General features: G+C 37.6%; 1 protein-coding gene and 1 non-coding gene across 3 annotated transcripts in view; both read left to right on the forward strand.

The window, feature by feature from the left end:
- Positions 1-18258, forward strand: part of LOC132378918 (serine/threonine-protein phosphatase 2B catalytic subunit beta isoform) — a 95228-nt gene that overhangs the window by 39994 nt on the left and 36976 nt on the right. For both annotated transcript variants that reach the window (XM_059946234.1, XM_059946235.1), the window contains exons 2-7: positions 2416-2616; positions 5594-5718; positions 13654-13765; positions 14719-14864; positions 15986-16125; positions 16208-16285. In XM_059946234.1, coding sequence (XP_059802217.1) covers positions 2416-2616; positions 5594-5718; positions 13654-13765; positions 14719-14864; positions 15986-16125; positions 16208-16285 — 802 coding nt within the window. The remainder of the gene's footprint in view (positions 1-2415; positions 2617-5593; positions 5719-13653; positions 13766-14718; positions 14865-15985; positions 16126-16207; positions 16286-18258) is intronic.
- On the forward strand, positions 13868-14005 carry LOC132379287 (small nucleolar RNA SNORA84). Its single transcript, XR_009507360.1, has one exon. It is a non-coding gene; the product is annotated as a small nucleolar RNA SNORA84 (small nucleolar RNA).

Below are 18258 nucleotides of genomic sequence, written 5' to 3' on the forward strand. Positions count from 1 at the left end.
TACATGAGAGCAGCCCTTTGCATTTAAATATGAGTATTGAAAGCTATTTAGAATGTTGCTGTCGCCAAGTGTGCACCCAAAGAGCATTCATCTATGTACTTTAGCTTGGTCAAGGAGGTAATTCTGATGTAGAAAGCATTCATCTATGTACTTTAACTTGGTCATCAAGGTAGTTGTGATTTTGGTCCAGCCCTTCCATCTGAGGATGCCTTGTATTTTCCCAAGTTTGATGAATTATTCCCAATTTGTGAGGACACTTTAGGGGCTGAAATGAAGGTATTGCAATGTAAGGATGGGCAGGTAGATAGAAAGGACGATACAGCCTTGCTTTATCCCAATCTGCATTGCAATCTGTGTCATTGATCTGTTGTTGAATGTCATTGTTTGTACCTTGTAGTAGTTAGAAAGATGAAGACTTGTCAGCCAGCCAGTTTTAAGAAAGTCCTCCAAAATTCCTGTCTGCTAATGGACGCTAAAAAGACCACATATAATTCTGCATTTCTCTTGTTTTTATCCTGCTCTCCAGATCACATCCATTGTGCTTCCTCAGGGCTGAAATCTTCATTGCATCTCTGGGAGAAACTCTTTAACCACTGGGAAGTTGACTATCTTAGTGACAGATTGCAGGCAGGCTCTTTTGTAGTTATTATAATTCATATCACTTTTTGAAAATAGTGAATCTAAGATCCCAAAATCCTTTTCTCAGATGAGTGTGGTGAGGTCACAAGTTTACAAGTTAACAATGGTAAACAAGATTGAGAATTTATTTTGTCATGTCTATAAAGAGGAACTTAGCTTTGTACATTATCTTGTTGTTACTCTGCCCCAAGATGCATCATACTAAATAAATTCTATTTTATCATAATCATTTTCACTCTCTAGGCAAATACAAAGTGCAGCTGTGCAATGCAAGGTCCCATAAATAGCAAATGGGTTAAATGACCAATTATTTGTGGTCAGGTTGGTTAAGGGAGAAATATTGGCAAGTCACCAGGAAAATTTATCTTTACATAACTGTGTTCACCTATCACCCACCAGTTCTTACTCTACACCCTCTGCCCACCCTTTTATACTGTCTGTCTCATCTCTTTCTTCCAGGGAAGATGAAGGATCTTGAACCAGAGCGATGTGCCTGACCTTCTGAGTATTTCTTGTGTCTCCAGCAGGAGAGTTCCATGATAGTTTGAGATGTGTTACGAACTCTAGACTGGGATTCAAACTCTTGAAGGATAGCAAATCTGAGAATGTAGTGCTCACTAAATACTGGCCTAGGGTTAGAGCTGAATATATGTCTGACTCAGTGAGCATAGACAAGCTGGTGATAATCATTTTGTAAGATCATATTTTCTGTGAAATAGTGGAGACTTCAATATGACTCAATTTAGTAATTCTGGTTTGAAGGTATTTTTATAATTAATCTTCACATTTTGAAAATTTTTTTGAATTGCTGGAGTTTATCTTTAGTTTATCTGGAAGCTTACAAATGAATATTATGATCAAATTAATGCATTTTGCATATTTGCAGCTCAATGAAAGTTTTATAAATCTTTTTTTACTGACTTCGTCCTGTTAAGTCCTCGAGTGATATTGATCCTGATGATCACTTTGTTTCTGCTAGTTATTCCAAAGGTGTTACAAGCTTTACGGTACCTCACCCATTTATTGACCTGAATGTTGAGAGTTGAAATTAATTCAACCATTTTAGGGCATTGCAACCCTATTGTTAGCTATAACACCCTATTGTAGAATTCAGACCAGTGTAGTGCTACAGATTAAGCCTGCAGTTTATAATCCTTGTGACACAAGGCCATGTAGAAGAGCTTCTTGATCTGTTAATGCAAAGCTGTGTGTGATAACAACACAGGGAGGAAGAATGAGGAAAGGAAGAATCACTGTGTCAATCAATTGAGCTGCCATTCACAGTTCTTTTAAATGTGTGCTCATTTTATTTTCCACTTCATTCTCTCTCATGTACTTTCAGCTTCTGTGATGTTGATACCGTGCTGGGCAATGAGGGGGTTCAGTTCCTACAGTTTTTAAGTTGGAAAATCACTTATAGTAATTTTACCTCCATTGTAGAATAATGAATGGCATCAAAAATGCATAATACTGATTAGAACTCTTAACTAGAAGTAACGAGAGAGAAAACTAATTCTGTCATTCAGAATAATGAGTATTCATATAATTATGTATATTCATACAAGGTATTTTTGAATTCGGTAATATTACAGGAGCTTCATGTGTTGGAGTGTTCTTAAGTCAGGTGTTCGTAACTTGGGGACAGCTTGTACAATCCTTTGGAATTGATTCTGATTTTCAGATCAGTACAGTCTGGCAGTGATGTTAATTGTTATCTGCTGCATTCATACATAAGAAATGACACCTTATTGTATTATCTGTATCTCTTTCTTGCAGCTGTCCCCTTTCCACCAACCAATCATTTGACATTTGAGGAGATTTTCAATGTTGATGGCAAACCCAAGGTGGACGTTTTGAAAAATCATTTAATTAAAGAAGGTCGTGTGGATGAAGAAATTGCACTTAGAATTATTAATGAGGGAGCTGCAATTCTGAGGAGAGAAAAGACAATGATTGAAGTTGAAGCACCAATAACAGGTAAGGCATTGAGAGCCATACTTTACACTAGAATAATCTCTCACTGGTTGAAGTGTCAAATTTCCTTTCTCCTCTCCCTTTCATCTCATTAGGAACCTGATGCAAACTCAGAATAACTGATCCATTTTTATGTGCTCAGCTGTGTGTGTTTATGTTTGCTGTTCTTGTCAGATTTAGAAATGGAACTGTGGAATTTGACACCTTTTATATCTGGTCATTTTATACTGTTCTTTATCAGGTATTTGGCAGAAGAAAATCGATCTTGCTGTTCAAGTGATGTCCGAAGTGAATGTAGTTGAGCTGAACATAGATTCCAATCTTGGTCATGTGGCTATGTTTTCCCAATTCATCTTTCAGCACTAGCTTTTTAGGTCTTTGTAAATGCTACCAAAGATTGTTAGGAAGATAAGCTATGTATATTAAGATTTCAAAAAACACAAGTTACTGTAAATATTGTGCTGATCAGTCAGCATCTGAAAGAGTCATGAACGTTTCACTGAGGTTGCCAAAGTGAGTTAGATCCATATTTCACATACAGTGGTGCTGGAAAGTTTGTGAACCCTGTAGAAATTTCTCTATTTCTGTATAAGTATGACCTAAAGTGTGATTAGATCTTCATGTGTCCTAAAACTAGATAAAGAGAACCCAATTAAATAAATAACACAAAAAAACATACATGTTCATTTATTTATTGAGAAAAATGATCTGCTATTACATGTATTTGTTGAAAAATATGTGAACCTTGGCTTTCAGTAACTGGTATGACCTTCAATAACTTTAGATGACTTGTACAGCAGTAACTTCATCTCATGTTTCTGGTAACTGGTGATCAGTCCTGCACATCGGCTTCGCGGAATTTTATGCCATTCCTCCTTACAAAACTGCTTCAACTCTGGGATGTTGGTGGGCTTCTTTGCATGAACTGTTTGCTTCTGGTTCTTCCACATTTGTATAGGACATCATTAACTTGGCCATTCCAAAACATGAATTTTTTTCTCTGTTGTTGATTTACTTTTGCTCATCGTCTTGTTGCATTATCCAACTTCTATTAAGCTTCAGGTGATGGGCTGCTAGCCTGGAATTCTCCTGTATAAAGTCTTGATGCAATTTTGAGTTCATTGTTCTCTCAACAATTGTAAGCTGCCCAGATCCTGAGGAAGCATCACAGCCCTTCCAAGATGCTTCACAGTTGGGTTGAGGTTTTGGTGTTGGTGTGCAATGCCCTTTTTCCTTCAAACCTAGTAATGCGCATTTCTTCCAAAAAGTTCAACTTTTGTTTTATCTGTCCACAAAGCATTGTCCCAGAAGTGTTGTAGAACATCTAGGTCGTCTTTTGCAAACTTGAGATGTGCAGCAATTTTTTTTTTTGGAGAGCACTGGGTTCCTCTGTGGGGTCCTTCCATGAGCACCATTGTTGTTCATGGACACATGAATAGAGAATTTAGAAAGTTCTAGAGATTTCTGCAGGTTACCCATGAGTTCTTTTCACCTCCTTTGGCATTGCACCTTGTGCCCTTGGTGTGATCTTTGCAGAATGCCCACTCCCAGGGAGAGTAGCAATATTACCGAGTTCCTCCATTTATAGACAATTTCTCCAACTGTGGACTGGTAAATACGCAAGTCTTTAGAAATGCTCTTGTAGCCTTTTCCAGCTTCATCGTTACAACTCTTCTGAAGTATAAAATAAGATGAGATAAAACTTTATTTATTCCAAAGAAATTATTGTTGCAAGGTTGTTCAACCTGGCTGGCTGTCCTCGTGACAGCGCCAGAAGAAAGTAGTTTTGATTGAGGCATAGTGCACATAAATAGATCTTTCTTGAGAATAGCAGGCTCTAGTTCTTCGTTAGTATAGTGGTTAGTATCCCCGCCTGTCACGCGGGAGAATAGCAGGCTTTGTTGGTAACCTGACTTTGCGTTTCTTTTTTATAAGGCAGGGTATCTCGACAACCCACACATTCAATCTCATCTCATTGATTGGAATGCCTGCCTCCAAGTAGCTCTTGTAGAAGGCATTACCCCAGAGGTTCACATACTTTTTCCAACAAATTGATGTAATATTGGATCATTTTTCTCAATAAATAAATTAATAAGTATAATGTTTTTTGGTGTTATTTATTTAACTAGGTACTCTTTAGCTATAGGACTTGCGTGAAGATTAGATCATATTCTAGGCCATACTTATGCAGAAACAGAGAAAATTTTATAGGGTTCACAAACTTTCTAGCACCACTGCATGTGGCATGAGCAGTACCCTGGCTACTCAAATCAGGTTAGGCAATCATGAGATATACCTTTGGTTTTGCAGGAAGTTGAGTGGCACTTCAAAGCTGAGATGTACAATACGAAACAAGCAAAAAGGATTAATCCATGCTTTGTCAAGCTTTTTCTAATCTTTTTCTTCTTGTCCCTAGCTCAGTTGAGAAGTTAGTCAGCAAGACCGATCACTGCAAGGAATTGCAGCAGGTGCTGCACTAGACAAAGTTCAGCTAATTGATCCTTAATTTACGGTAGCTAAACAGTTAACTGTTGGTACGTGATCCTGTAACTGTACTTTTAATTCACCGTTGAATACATAATTTCTGAATTAAATCTCTGCATCATAAGCGATCATTTCATATACCTGGTTAAGCATGGTTGTATGTAAAATAAATTCCAGCAGGTGGAAGTTAACATTCCTTTATTGATTTTATTTCAGGTTGCTTTTCTTGCTGGTTTCAAGTTTTGAAGCTTGCCATTCTAAAATGGCAGTACTATAAATTAAAACAGAAGTCACATAATTCTGTCTAAACTTTGAAACAAGCAGTTTGGAGTGGCAAATTTATGTGGTACTTTGGTACATTTTAATTTCATTATTATTTAAGCCACAAAATTATTGAATGTATATTTTTCCATTGTACATTTTCATGGATGATATCTTTTGGTCTAGAGGATCAACATGGGTTTGAGTTTAAAATGCAGCTGCTGTTTTCTTCCAGTATGTGGGGATATTCATGGTCAGTTCTTTGACCTGATGAAGCTGTTTGAAGTGGGAGGGTCACCAGCCAGCACCAGATACCTCTTCCTTGGCGATTATGTGGACCGAGGATATTTCAGCATAGAGGTAAGCAGAGCTGTAAAATCTAATTTTTAAGGTTATTTGTTGAAGGGGTGGAGAAGGCTGTTGAACTGCTGAAATGTTCATCATTGAAGTTAGGTATGTATCTGTCTTTTCCTACCCTTCTCTTTCTTAAGCTTTGGTATCACATCACTTTTTCAGTTGTGAACTATATGCATTATCTATGTGTAATGGTTCAATGCATAAAATATTGTAGAACAGGTGGTGAGGGGTGCAGTGAAATAAAAGTGTGCATGACCTTAAATTTGAAGATCATATTCAGTTTCTGTTCTGCTCTGAATTAGCTAATCAGAGCACAAATAGCAGTTGGGTTGCTGTAATTAAACTTGTGACTTTGGGTTAGGATTTCTGTTGATTGCTGTTTAATAACTCCGACAGGCATACATTTCAAACAGGAGCAGTTTGGACTTGCTAGTTATGCTGCAGTTTGCTTTCCGTTCCTGCAACTAGCTGGTTAAAGAAGCAGGTTATTCCTACTAACTGAAAGATGGAATCACCAACTACTTAAACAGGAAGGACAGAAATTATAAAATATTATTTCAATCTGAGATTCAGATATTTGGAGGGGAGAATAACCTGAGTATTTTAATTCTTGGTGTTGTTTTTTTAGACTTGATTATAGACAGGGAAAGGAAAATACATGCCAGTTTGATGCAGAATCCAGGATGCACATGAAACTGAAGCTCTGCTTTTTTGACATCTTCAAAATATCTGCTATTTTCATGATAAAAACAACAAGTACAGAGAGAGCAGTAATTTGTAAGATGATTTAATAGGCAAGGTATCATTCAAATTGGAGGGTTGGGGTGGTGGGTGGAGGAGGAGCTGGCGAACAGGAAAGTGGGAGTGGTAGAAGTAGAACAGTCTTTATTAGTGGCTTATTATTGCCACATATACCCAAGTACAGTGAAAAGCTTGTCCTCCATATTGTTTATATAGATCAATTTATTAGAGTGCATTGAGTTAGTACAAGGTAAAACAATAAGAGGTGCTGAATAAAGAGTAACAGCTATAGAGAAAAGCAGTGTAGATAAACAATTAAGATGCAAGATCACTATGAGGTTGGTTGCTTATCATCCTAGGGCAGGGGTCGGCAACCTTTACCACTGAAAGAGCCATATGGACCCATTTCCCACAGAAAAGAAAACACTGGGAGCCACAAAACCCGTTTGACATTTAAAATGAAATAACACTGCATACAACGGTTTTTTTTTGCCTTTATGTTATGTATAAACAAACTATAATGTGTTGCATTTATGAAATTGATGAACTCCTGCAGAGAAAACGAAATTACATTTCTGCATGCAACAAAAACACATTGAGCTCCAAAAAAAAGACGTTGGGTTGAAGGTTACTCCATAGTTAGCCTACCTTGGATCGAAAAATTAAAAGAAATCGCGCACTGGCGGGTGTCAGGCATTGGCAGTGGTGACGTATATTAATAGCGATAAAAAAACACGTTGTAGCGGTGTGCTACACGCAGCGCTAAAATAACGACACTGCAGTCAAAGATAACTTTATTCGAACTAAACAGCCTTGCTTTAAAGCCTCCCTCAACCTGCCCCCCCCCCCCCCCCCATGGACGCGGATGCTCCAAAAGACACGTACTCACAAACCCCCGTAGGCTATCTCCCTTAGCCGGAACGGTGGCTAATTGTGAGCCGGTTCGGATGTGCCAGGAAATGGGGTCGCCACAACGTTTTATTTAGATTGTACAAGATCACCATAATCTTCAAATTTCGAATTACATTTCAAAAACTAACAAACCACGGGGAGCCGCAGCACAGAGATGAAAGAGTCGCATGCGGCTCCGGAGCCGCGGGTTGCCAACCCCTGTCCTAGGGAACCAATCAATGTCTTAGAACAGTGGAGTAGAAGCTGTACTTTAACCCAGTGGTCAATGCTTTCAGGCTTTTTCATCTTCTGTTCAAGGGAGGAGAGGGGAAGAAAGAATGTCTGGGGTGAGTAGGATTTTTAAATATGCTTTGCTGAGGTGGCGAGAAGCACAGAGAGATTCCAAGGAAGTGAAGTTGATTTCTATGATGTGCTGAGCTGTGTCCACAACTCTCTGCAGTTCCTTGTGGTCATCGGCAGTGCAGTTGCCATTCCAAGCAGTGATGCATCCCGATGCTTTCTATGGACCGTCGATAAAAGTTGTAAGGGTTGACAGGGACATGCCAAATTTCTGTAGCCTCCAGAGGAAGCAGAGGTGTCAGTGAGCTTTCTTGATGCAGATTGTGGGGGGCGATCGTCAAGAGCCAGGGTCGAAATTAAAATGCAGGATCTCAGATTAGTAATAGTAGTCTAAATTTAAACTTGCGTAGGTTTAAATTTAAAGTGTTGAATGCCTTGCTCAAAGAAAGTAGTGAGAGAAAGGTTTTGATTTGTGGTGTTTGGAGAAACTGAGCTGTACCACAGATATAAGCTCCACTTGTATAGATTGAGACAATGTTCTGTCTAATAGGATGACCAGCATCATGGACAAAACTCAATTTTTTTTAAAGGGGTATGTAAAATGCATTAACAATATCAAAGCAGTATCATTGTTCAGGTAGAATTGATTGGAAAAGATTAATAAGAATCACAAATTGCAACGGTCATAGTATAGAGTAACACACCAAATACTGGAGGAACTCAGCAAGTTGGGTAATATCAGGACTGGTGCGAGTACTGATGAAGAGCCTTGGTCTGAAATGTCTACTCTTTATTCCTTTCCATAAATGCTGCCTAGCATGCTGAGTTCCTCCAGCATTTTGTGTGTGGTACTCTGGATGTCCAGCATCTGCAGAATCTCTTGTATTAAAGATCGCAATATACTATTAAAATAGCTTTCTTGAAATTAACAAAATATTTGCAAAAATTTATATGAAGTATAAGTAAAGGTGATTCGGTCTGATTGCTCTTATGTTTGAATATTTACTGAGATTGGGATTTACTTCAGGTTCTTAATATTTAGAAGGGAAGGGTGAAACAAGAAAGGATTGTAGAACAGATCTGATGGTAATGAGTGACATGACGTACATGAACCAGGAAAACTGGAAAGTAAAAGTTTGTGTGGAAACATTAGATAACAAGTAATACAAATGATTTATAGAAGTAACCTATGAGACCTCTAAAAGCAGTTGTGCTACATAATGGTATACAAATTAGAGCAGGTCTGCTATTTAAGGGTTGATCTCATAAGAACCTCAACTTTATTTTTCACTCAAACCTCAATGGCCTTTCACTCCCTTGCCTATCAAGAATATATCTACAATACCACTGCCTTAAGAATTGTCAAAGGCTTGGCTTCCATTGCCTGAAAGACAGCCCACTAGGAGGAATTCTTTTGCCATATCACGTCAAATAGGCAACCCTTATTTTTAAACAGTAGTCCCAGTTCTAAATTTTCCCACAAGAGGAAGCATCTTGTCAATATCAGAATGAAGTTTAATATCACTGGCATATGTCATGAAATTTGTTGTTTTGCAGCAGCAGTATATTACAGTGCATAATAAAAACAGCTATAAATACAATAAGTACATTTAAAAATTAAATAAGTAGTGCAAAGAAGAGGGAAAATACAAGTGATGTATTGTTCATGGGTTCATTGTTTGTTCAGCTTATATATCTACCTATCTGAAGCTCTCGGTGTCTTGTAGGTTCCAATCAATCCCTTCTGTCTTCCAAGCTCCAGCAGATACAGACTCCAACCTTTTCATTTAAACAACTCATCTATTTCAGGCTTAGACTACAAAGCCTTCTCTGCTCCAACACCTTAACATCCTTCCTTAAATAAGGAAAAAAGTTTTGTACATAATTACTTCAGATGTGGTCCAAACATTTGTCTTCAGTTTCTCTAACAGTAAATAATTTTCCATCAGTGATCCTAATTTCTTCTTGTACATACATGTTAGCCTTGAGTGAATCATACAACAAGCCACCCATATCTCTCCTCATGTAAGAGCACTGCAATCTCTCTTCATTTAGGTAAGTGCAGCTCCTTATTATATTTCTCGCTAAAATAGACAATCTTGCAATTTCCCTGCTGATTGCCTCCTTTTTACTGGCTCTTTGCTGACTCACCTATTTTTTCTACATCTCTTTATAATCTCACTATGTCCAGTCATAGCTTGGGCATAGTGTTGAAAATTATGAAATGATGAGCTTATTCCCTGATAATTTTGACAGATTGGCAAAATATTCTTGAAGATAAATTCATAAAATGTACTTAATAGTTTCCTAGAGCAATGTCATAGAGTTGAAAATGGAAAAGCAATTTTAGATGCTGTCCTTTGCAATAAGATGGTATTGATTAGGAATATTGTTGAGAGTTTCACTAGGTAATCCTACATTAGTTGAGAATGACACAGTTAATTTGACTGAAATCTTAAATAAATGATAGGTACTGTATAAGATATAGGTTGCCTGTGGAAGATTGAGAAATCAGATAGAAGGTATGGCAGTAGGTGATGCATTTAAAATGGTGTAATTCCAAATATCTTTGTGCTATTAATAAATAAAAAAATATTAAAATTAAATTAAGTTTGCAAATTTAAAATTAAGAATTATCAAGAACTGCAATTAGTATTTGTCCAAATATTTAATATTCTTTGAATGCACGTGCTTATGAAGTTTGCTATGGAAAAGCTTGGCTCTAATTTTCAAAGTAGTTTTTCTTATGCTGTATTCTTTAACCAGCAAAAGCAGTTTCTCTCTAACCATTCCATCATTATTATCATTTAATTATTTTTGGCTTTATTTTACTATATTTCTACTCTATTCTTGGTTGGTGCATCTGTAACGAAACCCAATTTCCCTTGGGATCAATAAAGTATGTCTGTCTGTCTGGTAGCATCTATAGGGAGAAGCGCTGTTGACGTTTTGAGCCAAGACCCTTTGTCAGGACCTGCTGAAGGGTCTCGGCCCGAAACGTTGACAGCGCTTCTCCCTATAGATGCTGCCTGGCCTGCTGTGTACCACCAGCATTTTGTGTTGTTGTTTGAATTTCCAGTATCTGCAGATTTCCTCGTGTCTGTCTGTCTGTGTCCTTGTTATTTCTTGAAAATTTCAGTCTTAAACTTTAGTCATCTAAGTTACTAGGAATAATTGCAATCTGCTATTTAAATTTAACACATAGAGTCCAGACCTGTTAAATCTTTGTTGCATTGACTCTAAGGGCCTCACCTTAAGAAATGATGTGGTAGAGATGGAAAAGTGAGAGAAGAGGATGGCATTGTAGGAGACAGAGATTGTATATCCTAGCTGGGTGGACATGGAAGGATTGCCTTCTCTTCAAAGAGAATTGGAAAATACAATTCGTCCATTTAAGACAGAAGTGCAACTCTGGGAAGTTGAGAGTGTTTAATATTCTTCTCCCAAGGGAAATGGTAGATTATTGATGACCTGAGGGCATGACAAACTAGTGGGTAGATTGCAATGTGCAGATAATTTATAAGCATATTTAATAGCAGAGCAGATTCAAAGAACAAGTGGTCTACTTTTGCCCATAATTCATATGAATGTATATGTATTGAGCTCAAAGGTTTGCTGAGTAACCCTTCCAGTTTAAGATGGTGCTGGCAAAGTTTAGCGACTGGTTGCTGGTAACAAATAAAACAAAGAAGATAACCAAATATTTCATTAATTACATTTTTTTCTGCAAAACGGTCACTGCAAACAATAAGCTGTAACTTTACTGTCAGAGTTGAGCTTTTGAACCGCCTATATGACCTGGCATTTTTGCAGTTGGAACTGAGGTCTCGAAGGTGCAGAACAGCTATGGAGTGGTGTGTTCAGGCTGAATTGAGGTAGTGGCTTTTGGGCCATAGAGTGAGGAATGAGCCAATGTTTGGCCATTCCTGGAGTGAATGTGGAGGCAGTTAGATTTGGCAGAACAGTGATAAGGTGAGCGGAGGTGATGCAGAGTCGAGCTGGTGGAGCCCTGACCTGAGCCTGAGAGCAAGGAGAGACCTGAGATTTGATTAATTTAAGTGCTGAGCCAAACTGGTAATGTTGGTTTGGGCCGCATTGAGGTGCTGGAACACCTGCCCGAGAGCTAATTGAAGCGGCAGGTTCTGGGTCCTAGAGCATTTTGAGGACCATTTGTACACCGGGCAGATTGAAAAAGACAGGGTTTTGGGCTGGAGGCGAGGCAGGGGCTGGTTCAGATCTCTGCTTCATGAGGTGTACTTGTCTCCGCACTGAACTTCAGTTTGTTACCCAGTGAGTTTTTCTCATTTCCACACCAAACTGTGGCCTGCAGCGATCACAGTGTGAACTTCAGTTCTGAATGCTATTTGTTTACTTTTATTGTTTGCACGTTTTATTCCTCTTGTTTTTTCACTGCATGTGGGGTGAATCGTCATTTGTTTTAATGGGCTCTATTGGGTTTATTTGTTTTGTGGCTGCCTGTAAGAAGACGAATCTTAAGGTTGTATAAAGTATACATATTTAATAATAAATGTACTTTGACTTGACTTTGAGTATAATAAAAAGGATTGACGATTGGTTAACAGCAGGAAGAGTGGATCATTTTAAGTTTGATGTTCAGCATTTAGTGGGATATTATAAGGAGTTTGAATGTAATATTGTGATCATCTAGGTGGGAAGAGGAGTTGGATGCTATAAAGTTTTATAAATCAGTCAAGCAACAGTTTATTCACAGATAGATTTTATTTACCCTAGTAAGTATAGCAAAACAGATTTTCTTTAGGAGATGAGAATCTAATGTGTTGATATCCAGAGATTTGGTGCCCTTGTACATAGATCATATTATTAGCATCTGCAAATTTCTTCTTGTTCATAATATTATCATTCAGGTTTAGCAAATAATTGGGAACAGATATAATCTGTTAGCTAAGAATCCTGAACATACAAGAAAGGAATCTTGCTGCAATTGCTGAGACAGCATCTGATTAATTCTGCTTATAGAAGGTATGCTTGCCATTGAGGTGGTGCAGCATAGTGAGCTGGATTAATTGCTACAGGTATCTTCAGTTTCTGGAATTTAGCAGAATGAAATATCAAAACAAAGTTTCACTGTAGCTTATAAAAATTAATAGAGGGCAGAATAAAGTAAATGTTGAGAGAATGTTTCCACTGCTTGATAGTCTAGAAAAAAGGCTAAATTTGAGAAGGATTCCATCATTTAGTCCTAAGATGAACTTTCATCATTTAGAAGAGGTGTTGAACTAAGGTAATGTTTGCCATTTCAAATGGATGTAAACGATGGCAATAATTTGAAGAGCAGGAGAACTTTCTCCCATGTCCCTTGTAATTTCTGCTTAACAGTCCATCACTCAAAAGGCAACTATGTTATCACACCTTTTTTATGTACAATGTAGGTTCTATGTGTTTTAAGAAACTGTGCCTGTGATATTGCCGTAAGTCTGTCAAACCTCTCCATATTTGTGCACATGACAATAAACTCAGCTTGATCCTCTTTGCAAACTTCATTTTTACTTTTGAAACAGTGACAACAGATTGCAAAATTATTTTGTGCACTGGTTGGGATATTCTGAGGTTGTAAATCTGCATCTTAACATTTATTTGCTTTTTCCCTCATTTCCACTGGTATTGTACAATCAGTTCACAGTATTGGGAATCTTACAATGTGTCTAATTAGTGCTGTTCTTCCACTACCAGTTTGATATGATTTTTTTTTCCTGTATCTACCTTTCATTGAACATGACATGCAAAACGTTGACGAACTGACTCGGAAAGTCTTTTTCAGCACTAAAGCTGGAGTGTAATTTAGAAATAAAAGTGACTTAAAACAACAGTTCATGTTGTACCAATAAGTGAATTATTAAAAATGATCTATTGTCAGCCATACTGATGAGTTAACTTTTGCTGTATTTCACTAATTCCTCTGGAGGAGTAGCACTATGTGTGTAATGAGTTGGTAGCTTGAATCCTGACCTTTTTTTTCCCTAACAGTGTGTTCTCTATTTGTGGACTCTCAAGATTCTATACCCAAGTACTTTATTCCTTTTACGAGGGAATCACGAATGCAGACACCTCACAGAATATTTCACATTTAAACAAGAATGTGAGTAAATATTAACTTGTGTTGCAAAGGATTCGTCTTTCATTTAGTAACTCTATTCATAATGGTCTGGAGGATTGAGGAGAAGGTAATAATCTCTTGCTTGCCCTGTGGTTCCTGTAGACTGGGATGACCATACGGTTCTGCAGTTGTTATTGTTGGGCAAATAGTAACACTGTGATTTTTGCATGGAGCCTGTAATGACTGAACTTCAGTCTCTGTAGCCCGGTCACAGAAACATTTAGAATTAAACAGTTGGTTAATTTCTGAGCTTCCATTTAACTTTGCATTAAATAAAGTGTCAGCTATACCTCTAAGTTAGTATCAGTCCAGTTAAACAGCACTTGAGTGCTTGTTTATCGCTGTCAATGATTCTAGCAGTGCATACCATCTACTACTGAAATTGATTGGGTGAGAAGGTAGAGGACTTTACAGAAGTAGGGAAATTTATTTGTGTTAAATGCAAGATGAATTTTTAGATGGGTTATCAAAGAGAGCCCATGTATTATGGAGACTGGAAATCTCCTGTTCAAATTTCAGCCTTAGCAGAGTCAGTAACATCTATTGTGGCCTTTTTAGTGGCATTGCGTTAAGTGTTTTGTCTGAGTGAAAAAGCTCTGATTTCTGGCATATGCCTACGTGTGTGAATAGATTCAAGCACGTATGCTTTGTGTTTGATGGCCAAGCGTCTCTGACTACGCTTCCATGAAGAATTATTCTTCTGGCCCTAGCTGGTTGGAGCCTCCAAGTTGAATAATATGGGAAGAGCAGGGGCAAAAGGAGAGTGCATTTATTGGCTATTAGGAACTATTTGGAAGTCAACAACTCCGGGGGTAAATGTTACCAAAAGGGATCTCAGTAGTAAGGTAGATAAAGATAAATAACTACAATAGTCATTTGATATTACAAGAAACAAGTTCAATATCTGAATATTAATCTTTAGTATTTCTACATAGGTAAGATCAAATATTCTGAAAGAGTGTATGATGCCTGCATGGACGCTTTTGACTGCCTTCCTCTTGCTGCACTTCTGAACCAGCAATTTCTTTGTGTTCATGGGGGGCTTTCACCAGAAATTCATAGTTTAGAAGATATTAGAAGAGTAAGTATTTTATGTGATATTTAAAATCATTACATAAATCATTATTGATTGCAGTGGTGACATTTCTCGAGGATATGAACAGAAATTGTAATGTCTGCTGTGGATTTTCACAGCCCATGTTTGTAATGGGTGGGATTGTATAATTAAAGTATAAAATTATTTGTTCAGTGTTTTGGATACCGTCTCCATCCCACAGATTAAAGAATTAAGTCCATTGCTCCTTTTAAGAAGCTCAATTCTTCAGTGATGTCCAACTGATAAGTTTCAGTCCTCTAATCCTTTCCTTCAGCAAGTGTATGCCACTTTAGCCTGTAATTTTATATCATTAATAACTTTTTAAAAATTTTATGCCTTGAATTTCATGACTCTGAAGTACAAATTTCTGTTCTCGCCAATACTTCCCGTTGCCCTCCTTTCCTTTCTTCTAAAGTTCACTGTCCTCTCCTATTAGGTTATCTCTTCCATATATCCTTTCTCAACTTCTTACTTTATCCCCTTTCTTCACCCACCTTCTTCTTCACCTGGTCTCACCTATCACCTCCCAGCTTCTCCTCTACCCTCCTAATCTGGCTTCTGCCCCTTTCCTTCCCAGTCCTGAAGAAGGGTTTTGGCCAGAAACGTCAACTGTTTATTCCCCTCAATAGATGCTGCCTGGCTTGCTGAGTTCCTCCAACGTTTTGTGTGGGAGCATGTTACTAAAGATTTCTAGCATCTGCAGAATCTCTTGTGTTGAGGAAGTTCTTCAAAGGAGTTCTTACTCTTGAAAACATTCAGTCATCATTTGAACCAGTATATTATTTGAGCTCTCTGATCTGGAAGTGACATTCACAGAATATGTATGTGACTCATAAGGACAATATTTAATGCTTAACAAAATTATTAGAGTAAGTGAATAATCTACCCCCCCAAAAAAAAACTGTGGTTCCTGCCGTATGGTGAATCTCAGAAGCTGCTTGCTTCTGAATTGAGCATTTTGACTTGTTATGACACCAATTTGATGATGAATTTCTAAATCAGTTTAAATTGTGTTAGAAGAAAGGAAGTGGAAGTTCAGCTCAGAATGCGATTCATTGATGTATACTGTATTGACTTTCTTGTTTTCTTGACATGTCTCTTCGCAGTTAGATAGGTTTAAGGAGCCACCTGCTTTTGGGCCAATGTGTGACTTGTTGTGGTCAGATCCTTCAGAGGATTTTGGAAATGAAAAAACGCAAGATCACTTCAGTCATAATACAGTGCGGGGATGTTCCTACTTCTACAGGTACAGTTAATGGGCAGACTGACTCTGTGCATTAAATTTTAGATTTCTGTGTTTTTAAATTAAAAATACTTTCTTGTTTCAGCTACCCAGCTGTCTGTGAATTTCTTCAAAATAATAATTTGCTATCAATTATTCGTGCTCATGAAGCCCAGGATGCAGGGTAAGAAATTTTCTCAATTCATTTGAAACATTTGTTCATTTGACATAGTAATATTGGAAATAGTGGGAAATTAGGCAGCATCACTGGAGAAACTGAGTTGTTTTTTTAGGTTGATGATATTTTAGGGTAAGTTGGAAATCTAACATATTTCAAGTAGTGGAAACACTGTTGCTCTGTCATTCAAACTCTATTTTCTCAGCATGCATTCAGTACTCTACCCTTCCCTTTACAGTGCAACCAGAAACATTAAGTGCTGTAACTTTTCCAAACTGTGATGAAAGATCATGGATCAAAAACATTAATTATTTCTGTCTATAGATGCAACCTGATCTGATAAGTACTGTACATCTCCAGCATTTTCTATTTCAATTTCAATTTCAGATTTACGACATCTGTAGTACTTTTACTCAACAAAAAAACACCATCTTCATCTTCATCATTCCTGCTTCCCCTCCCCCACCCCTTGATCTTTCCTCTGATTGGCTTTCCACCCTCCCCCCACCTTCTTTATAGGCCCCTGCCCCCCCCCCTTTAGTCCTGATGAAGGGTCTCGGCCCGGAACGTTGACTGCTCCTTTCAACGGACGCTGCCTGACCTGCTGAGTTCGTGCAGCTTGTTTGTATGTGTTTACTATCTTCATCTTAAAGTTTAGCTCTCAAATAAGATTCCACAAAATATGTACTCTGGAGACATTGAGATATGGATTTGTAATTTATGATATGAAAAGATGAAGGAGTGGATGATCTGATCTCATCTGATGATTTTTAAAAGAAAATCCTTTGTAATCTGGTGCGTTGCAGATATGCAATATTGAAAACATGGTATTGCGTGACGTGTACAAAGCGCAAATACTCATTTTACCTTAGTATTGTTGGGTTACACTATTCTTAAAAACCTGGTAGGATTTGCACTCTTGAATTGCCATCTGGTGATTAGCTTCAATGTTAAATATGTCTTAAGTTAGACTTTGATGCACTTTATAATGGAAGAATCAGTTAACATTTGGTGTAAAGTTTTGCACAAGGGAATGATTATTTGATTTTCTAGTGTTGGACTATACCCATTATTGGCAAGCTTAATTCCTGATACCAGGCCCAGATTGCCATTGGAAAATTCACATCACTAACTCATGTTCTAAAATGGCAAAGATAAACTTCTAAATCTTGTCTAAATAATGTGCATAACTTATGTGGGGAATAGATCAGAATAACCTTGGAATGTTATTTTTAAGTTGTACATTGCCTGAGTACGTTTTGAAATTCTTATCTTGAAATACATTGAGATCATAATTGTAGTTCTGAGCAGCACTTCAGTTTTTGCAACTGAAGATGTAGAGGTAACTGAACAATTGTCACTGAGTTTTAAATCTGCAACCCAGGGATTTAACTAGGATCATGTACTGTGCAACTTAGCTAAGTTCATAGACTAGGAATGACATAATTTAATATTGCATCTTTTAATTTAGTAATTGATTGGAAATATATTTCATTGCAGTTTGGTGACGATCTTATATTCTCTAAGCCTTTAGTGGTCATATATATTATGCAGCCTCTACTTGAAATTGATCCCCCTATTTGGACATTTCAACCTTGAGTGGGCTGAAGGTTCGTCTCGATTGCATCTTCAAGTGCTCTATAATGTTCCTGTCTCATTAGCTTTCTTTTCTGTTTTAACTGCTACCCGATACTTGCCCTTCAAGAGCTCATAATTACAAGGTTGTCGTGACTGATAAATCTCTTTGAAGTGAACTAAACTTCCCCAAGGTTTTTATGCTAATTTCCTCTTCTGTAAGTTTTATTTGTGTTATTTCTCTCAGTATAATTGGTGGAAAAGAGTGAACTAGTGTGTCCTATGTCTAATCTAAATGTAGCTTAGCTTGACAATGAATCTTTCATTGAAGCAACACACGAAATGCTGAAGGAACTCAGCAGGTCAAGCAGCATTGATGGAATGAACAAACAGTTGACGTTTCG

The sequence above is a fragment of the Hypanus sabinus genome, chromosome 21 (assembly GCF_030144855.1).
Source record: "Hypanus sabinus isolate sHypSab1 chromosome 21, sHypSab1.hap1, whole genome shotgun sequence".
Lineage (NCBI taxonomy): Eukaryota > Metazoa > Chordata > Chondrichthyes > Myliobatiformes > Dasyatidae > Hypanus > Hypanus sabinus.